This window comes from Mus pahari, chromosome 20, assembly GCF_900095145.1.
Source record: "Mus pahari chromosome 20, PAHARI_EIJ_v1.1, whole genome shotgun sequence".
NCBI classification, from domain to species: Eukaryota; Metazoa; Chordata; class Mammalia; order Rodentia; family Muridae; genus Mus; species Mus pahari.
In genome coordinates, this window is record NC_034609.1 from 28,366,706 (window position 1) to 28,374,188 (window position 7,483).

Consider the following 7,483-nt stretch of genomic DNA (forward strand, 5'->3'; position numbering starts at 1 on the left):
CTCTTCCATGGTGCCATCATGGAGAGTGGGGTGGCCCTGCTTCCTGACCTTATCTCTGACACCTCTGAGATGGTCTCTACTGTAAGTGTTCTCTGCCCTGCTGTCTTAGCCTTTATACTCTGGTACTCTGGTGGTCTGTTTTATTGGGAAATCAAGGACCATGGGAAATAATTTCTTTCCAATATTTTTTATTTTAATTTTTTATTATCTTTAATCTTTTTTAACAGTCCAGTCATTATCCCCCTCCTGTTCTACCCTCCAACAGTTGCTCATCCCATTATTTCTCTCTAGTCTCCATGAAAATGTCCCCACATCTCCTACACCTCCAAACACACCCTGACAGGCCTCCTCATTCCCTGGAACCTCAAGTCTCTCATGGTTTAGGTGCTTCTTCTCTCATTGTGACCAGACCCAGTCCTCTGCTGTATATATGTTGGGGGCCTCAGACTAGCTACTGCATGCTGCCTGGTTTGTGGCTCAGTGTCTGAGAGATATCAGGATTCCCGATTGGTTGAGACTGCTAGTCTTCCTATGGGATAGTCCTCCTCCTTAGCTTCTTCCAGCCTTTCCCTAATTCAAGGACAGGCATCCCTGGCTTCTGTCCATTGGGTATGTGTAAGCATCTGCTTCTGTCTCAGTCAGCTGCTTGTTGGGCCTCTCAGAGGGCTACCATGTCTGTAAGCACATCACAACATTAGTAATAGAGTCAGACCTTGATGCCTCCCCTTGAGATTGGTCCCAATTTGGGCCTATCACTGGACCTTCTTTCCCTCACGCTCCTTTCCATTTTTTGTCCCTGTAGTTCTTTTAGACAGGGATCATTCTAAATCAGAATTTTTGACTGTGGGCTGGGAACCCCATCCCTCCACTTGATGCCCTGTCTTTCTACTGGAGGTGGAGTATACAAGTTCCTTCTGCCCACTGTTGGGTATTTCATCTAAGGTCCCTCCCTTTGAGCCTTCAGATTCTCCTACCTCCCAGATCTCTGGTACATTGTAGAAGGTTCCCCCCTCCCCCATCTCCCACTTCTCATCTCTCGAGGCTGTATATTTCTACTCATTCTGCTGGCCCTCCGGGCTTCACCCCTGCTCCTCCCTCAATACCTGATCGTGTTCCTCCTTTCCCCTGGATTTTCCCCACCCCTCACTCACCCATTTCCCTCCCTCCCTCTGTCCTCTGGTTTCTTTTCCCTAGTGGGATTGAAACATTCTCACTTGGGCCTTATGGCTTGTTAACCTTTTTGAGTTCTGTGGATTGTATGCCGGGTATTCTGAGTTTGGCTGATATTCACTTATTGGAAAGTACATACCACGTATGTCATTTTGGGTCTGAGATACCTCACTCAGGATATTTTCTAGTTCCATGTATTTGACTGCAAAACTCATAATGTCCTCATTCTTAATATCTGAAGAGTATTCCAATGTGTAAAGAACCACATTTTCAGTATCAATTCTTTCGTTGAGGGACATCTAGGTTGTTTCTAACTTCTGGCTATCACAAATGAGGCTGCTATGAACACAGTGAAGCATGTTCCCTTGTTGCCTGGTGGGACATCTTCTGAGTATATTTCCAGAAGTGGTATAGCTGGATCTTCTGATAGATCTATTTCCAATTTTCTGAGGAACCTCCAGATTGATTTTCAGAGTGGTTGTGTCAGTTTGCAATAATTTCTGAGAAACTCAGGGGTTAGTATCTACTCACCTCTACTTCATACTAGATGAGTATTCTATCTGTCCATGAACTGGTCCTTGCAGTTTCGATCATTGGCAAAAATAAGTGTGCATGTGCTTGGGAACTGATACACTAGTTTTTAAAAGTGCTTGGAGTGGAAATCTGAGGACATAAGTTCAAATCCCGAGAATACACAAAGGACAGGAAACAGTAACATCTATCTCTAATTCTCATGTTATTCTGGTCGGGTGGAAGGCAAAGACAAGAGAATCCTTGGATGTTCACAGACCGGCTCATTGGTGTTGGAAGCAACAAAACAAGAAGCCACCCTGTCAAATAAGGGGGAAAGTGAAGACCGACTTTGTTCTCTAACACTCATGCACAAACTTTTAGACAATTGTAGTTTCCCTGATACATGAAACACAGAAAAATAGGTGGAGAAAACAAAACTACCCTAAATTTAAAAAAAAATAAACAGGTATAAAAGTAGAAAGGGTCCTGATGCCCGCTGTCACCTTTGACCAAATGCATAATGGGAACAATATGTATATATTCCAATCCACACAACACACAGTGTGGGAATTAGGTACCACAGCATCGAATTGGATTGAGAACTCTTCTTCTTGCCTCATTCCCTTTGCAGACGGTGGCCAAGCGCTCTGGATGTGAGGCCACGGATTCACAGGCCCTGGTGCGCTGTCTGAGAGGCAAGAGTGAAGCAGAGATTCTGGCTGTTAACAAGGTTGGGAGAATTGTGTGTCAGGGAGAATCTGGTCTACATGATGTGGGATTCTGAACCAAATACCTCATCTTTATTCCTCTGTGTTCTTTCAGTTCTGTGGGTAAAATGAATACAAGATATGCTAATCTAAGTGTAGATTCTCCTCCAGGGTGAGCAGATCACCCTGAAACTAGTGAGAATTGAGAAAAAGTTGGAGGTGACTCAGTAGACATCAGGATATTTATTTCATTAACCTTCAGCATCGACCTCTAATGCCTCACAGGTCTTCAAGATAATCCCTGCTGTGGTGGATGGGGAGTTCTTCCCCAGGCATCCCAAAGAGTTGTTGGCATCTGAGGATTTTCACCCTGTCCCCAGCATCATTGGTGTCAACACTGATGAGTATGGTTGGATCATTCCTAAGGTGAGGCACAGTTCCGACCCTCTGGGAGACTGGAGAGCATATGAATGTTAAGGAATAGAAACTCAATACATCTTTAATCCAAGTCCATCAGACCCCACACTTAAGACTGTCTTCTGCATCCCAGATTATGAGCCTTGCTCAGGAAATAAACAGAATAACCAAGGAGAACCTGCAGGCTGTTCTGAAGAATACAGCAGCACAAATGGTGAGATACCTCTGGTCCTCTCAAAATAGAGGGGTCCCTCATATCTCCTTTTCAGACATTATCTCTATTAATACAATCAGTACATACTGTGATTCTGTGTGTGGTCCTCAGAACTATACCCATGTAATCCCAGACCCCATTCTCCCAATATCAAAGTTACTGTCTACCTAACCTACAATATGCCAACCTCATTGTTCCTAATCTCCTTGGTGTAGATGCTGCCTCCTGATTGTATAGACCTGCTAATGGAAGAGTACATGGGGAACACTGATGATCCCCAGATCCTCCAAATAAGGTTCACAGAGATGATGGGAGATTTCATGTTTGTGATCCCTGCACTCCAAGTAGCACATTTTCAACGTAAGTACATCTGTGTCAAGGCTTAGGGGAGCAGCTCAGAGATGGGGGTCACAGTGAGTGCTGTGGAGTATGGTGGTGCCCAGGTCTCTAATGTCCAGTTTAAGAGATTGAGATCTGGGTACAGAGTGGAACATGGGTTGCTGATACTCTATTGACTTAACAAAGCCACTGAGCTGGGAAGGCCATGGGCACTGATTAGCCAAGGGCTTTTCTACTAATAGTGCTCGGCCTGACCCCCCCCCCATTTAACTTCTATGATTCTAGGTAAAGTATTATCAAGCTATCTTTTTACCAAATACTTATCAGGAAAACTTCAGATGAGAGTCAACTAAGTCACTCTTTGTCCCACCTCCAGGTTCCCATGCCCCTGTCTACTTCTATGAGTTCCAACATCCACCCAGCTACTTCAAGAATGTCAGACCACCCCACATGAAGGCTGACCATGCTGATGAGGTTCCTTTTGTCTTTGGGTCCTCCTACTGGGGCATGAAACGTGAGTCTTCATATCTTTTCTTGAATTGAATGAGGTCCCAGATGACTTCCCACAGGGACTCCTGCTTTTCCAGTCCATTTTAGAAAACCTAGGTTATAGAGAGGGAGAAATTCAAATGTGGACCATATCATGGCCTCAAAACCATGTCCAGTATAGAATCTGCACCCTTCCCAGTCTAGCCTGTGGTAGAGGAGCTGACAGCACATCAGGTCAGGAATTGAATTAGACACTTGCATGGATCTTGGATTCTGAATAATGAAGAAGGGAGGCAACAAAGTCAACACTTTGGGGACAGACAGCAGCTGGGATGGTGCATGTGAAGAATGAGTTGAATGAGCAGAGAATGAGCAGTTGCATGAGGTGGCACTGACTTTGTCTTCCTCATGATCCCAGTTGACTTCACTGAGGAGGAGAAGCTGCTGAGCAGGCGAATGATGAAGTACTGGGCCAACTTTGCAAGACATGGGTGAGAACATGCCTCTCAACCTAACATGTGTGGGTCCCTACCTAGGGCTCCCTATTGGATGGTGTCTCCTAGCATGCACGGATCTTTCATCGCATGACAGAGTCTTTCCTACACAATAGCACATTTATAAAGATACTGTGTAGGTATCAGATACTGGTCATCTCACACTGATGAATCTGGTGGGGCTATAATGCTATGCTACTGTTCCTTATATCTCACCTCTTAGAGGTAACACAAAGCAGGTCAGGTAGTCTCCCCACATGAAGTAGAAACACATGAGTGACACTTGCATGTACATATCAGGACACAAGTCACATCAGACCCCTTAACCAATGTCCTACTTGTTGTACTGCCCTGATCCAAAACATGGGATTGGGCTTAGGATGAGTGTAACCTTACTGCTCTTTGCTGGGGTGATATATCCACAGGAACCCCAACAGCGAGGGTCTACCCTACTGGCCTTTGATGGACCATGATGATCAGTACCTGCAGCTGGACACCCAGTCTGCTGTGGGCCGAGCCCTGAAGGCCAGAAGGCTGCAGTTCTGGACCAAGACTCTGCCCCAGAAGATACAGGAGCTAAACATGGAAAACCATGCAGAGCTGTAGTGTCTGGTATAAGGAACAGAGTGTGGGACTGAGGGCAGGTGGGAGCATTCTGAGATTCAAAGTCTATTTTCTTTTTTGTTCCAACACTCTCAAAATTATTTCTAATCCCCATATTTTCCCTTTCAGTCATGTATGACAAGCTCCCCCCGCCATGTTACTGCTTATTCTTCTGGGCACACTTTTATTAGACTCAATAAAATTTCCCATTATAGTGTGGATATGTGAACCCTAAGTACCTCTTTAACCCTTCACTGAAACTAGGCTCCTTCTTTCTTTCTTCCTTTGATCTTTGCTTCCTTCCTTCCTTTTTTCCTTTTGTTCTTCCTTCCTTCCTTCCTTCTTTTTTCTTTCATCTGTCCTTCCTTCCTTTCTTCCATTAACTTCTCCCTATCCTCACTCTCCTCTTCTCCAAGTCCCAGACCCTCTTCAAATGACACAGATGTTTCAGGGACGGTAGACTACAGAAGATTGGCTACATCAAAATTCTGTATCTTCTCTTTGCAAGTTTATGTTTTCTCATATTTATAACTCATGACAGGAAACCTGATTTCTCTAAGCCCTGTTGCCTTCAAAATGCTGTTCCCAAAAGATCATAAACTACAAATTGCACTTGTGCCATCAGTGGTGTCAAATGTTAGAGGGCTGATATAAAAGGATTCCATAAGCCCAGGGCATGATGACAAGACCCACATCTCTGAAGCAATACAACAATCATAACGTCGGTAACTTATAACAATAGTAACAAATGTACCGTCTTACAGATTGAGAAATTCAGGGTCAAGATGCACACAGATTTGCTGTGTGGTGAGAAACAGTTCTCTGGAGAATAAGTCTCAAGGATTGCTTCTTGTGCCCTCTCCTGGTAGAATGCATAAACAAAACCATTGTGAGGACGATATGAAGTCCCTGCTGACTTGAACTGGGGCAGGGAAGAACTTTCTATCAGTGAGACTGTGCATGTTTCCATTCTATAAGCACAGCATTGAGGTTCCCACTGCAAACGTGCCTGTGCTCATCAGCTCTGTACAGACACACTAAACTGGGTGTCAGTTATGTTTGAGACTTTTAATAATTATCTCATTTTTAATAGCTCGAGTGTGGATTGTTTCTATGATGTTAGGGATTCATCTCAGGGTTTGAGCGTGTCAGGCAATGGATCCACCCACGAACCCTCAGCCTACTGTGGGTTCTTTAGATGAAATTGAATTGATCTCTTTTAGGAACCTGGTTCAGTAAGTCTGAGAAAATTCTCAAGGTGTGCAACTACCACCAAATCAGATTTAGAACATGATCCTTTGTTTCCCACAGGGCTTCCCTCAGGTCCTTTGGATGCCATTAACCACCTTTAACAGTGTTTCAGAGTAAACATGACATTGCTTTAGCTTACTATATTAGGACTTGTCTCTAATCCAATAGAAATAAAACATTTTGTGACTGATTAGGTCACTTCACATAATGTGTTTGTTTCCTTTTATTGTGGAATGACATCCAAGTGTGCACACAACACATTTTTTCCACTCACCAGACTATGCACAACTGTTGTCCTTGTTTATTACCTCTTTTAGGGGAGGGGAGGGGAGAGATACGGTTTCTATGTAGCCCAGGAGGGCCCTGAACACATGATCTTGCTGCCCTGGCTTCCTTAGTGGGTGGATTACAGGTTGACTTATAGGATTATAGGGGCATCCATTCTTTGTTTGGATTTTAATAAGCTGTATGGAAATTATCACATGATTTTCTGTGGCCTCATGTATTCTATTGTTGGCTTTAAAATCTAGAGCAGAATTGCTAAGTCATGAGACACATGCATTAAACACTTTTAGAAGTTGTAAGGTTAGGGACATAGCAGTAGTAGACAGCTCGCCCTGCATGTACAAAGCCCTGGGCAGCATAAAAAGAAAAAAGAAAGCCAGCTCAGATGACACAGGACTTGAAATCTTAGTTGCTCAGAGAGCTGAGGCCAGGGTTCACTAGTTAAGACATGCCTGAGCTATACAGCAAGCTTCTGGAAAACCTGGAAATTGTAGTTATGGATAAAAAGTTTTAAAAAAATGACTGTTAGGGGTGTTGGTGCACCCCCCCCTTAATCCAGCACTCTGAAGGCAGAAGCAGGTAGATCTCTGAGTCCCTGGCCAACCTGGTCTACAGAGGGAGTTTCAAGACAGCCAGGGATACACAAAAAATTACATGAATCTAATTTGACTCAGTGGGTTATTAAAGAAGGGGAAGAGGAGAACGAAAAGGAGGAAGAGGAAGAGAACAGCTAGAAATAATGTTTAAAAAAAAGTGGAGGTGGGTGGGTGGTCTTGGAAGTGATGGGGCATAGGTAGGCATGCATATGACACATTGTTTTTATTTATGAAATTACTGAAGAGAAAAAAATCTCAAAGATCTGGGAATACAGCTCAATGATAGAGAACCTATCTGGCATATGTAAAACCCAAAATCTGATTCTCTGTGCCCTCTTTAAAAGCTTTGGGGCAATTGTCTATATCGGCGCTGGAGGAGTGTCAAATTTCCATGTCTATTTTTTT

The 7,483-nt window shown here is 43.8% G+C and overlaps 1 protein-coding gene across 1 annotated transcript in view; it reads left to right on the forward strand.

Moving 5' to 3' along the window:
* Positions 1–6,338, forward strand: part of LOC110337270 (acylcarnitine hydrolase-like) — a 9,443-nt gene extending 3,105 nt beyond the window's left edge. Inside the window, exons 4-10 of the mRNA XM_021220084.2 lie at positions 2,315–2,413; positions 2,676–2,816; positions 2,941–3,021; positions 3,237–3,381; positions 3,737–3,874; positions 4,268–4,340; positions 4,769–6,338. Coding sequence (XP_021075743.1) covers positions 2,315–2,413; positions 2,676–2,816; positions 2,941–3,021; positions 3,237–3,381; positions 3,737–3,874; positions 4,268–4,340; positions 4,769–4,949 — 858 coding nt within the window. The 3' untranslated portion in view covers positions 4,950–6,338. The remainder of the gene's footprint in view (positions 1–2,314; positions 2,414–2,675; positions 2,817–2,940; positions 3,022–3,236; positions 3,382–3,736; positions 3,875–4,267; positions 4,341–4,768) is intronic.
* Positions 6,339–7,483: the final 1,145 nt, after the last annotated feature.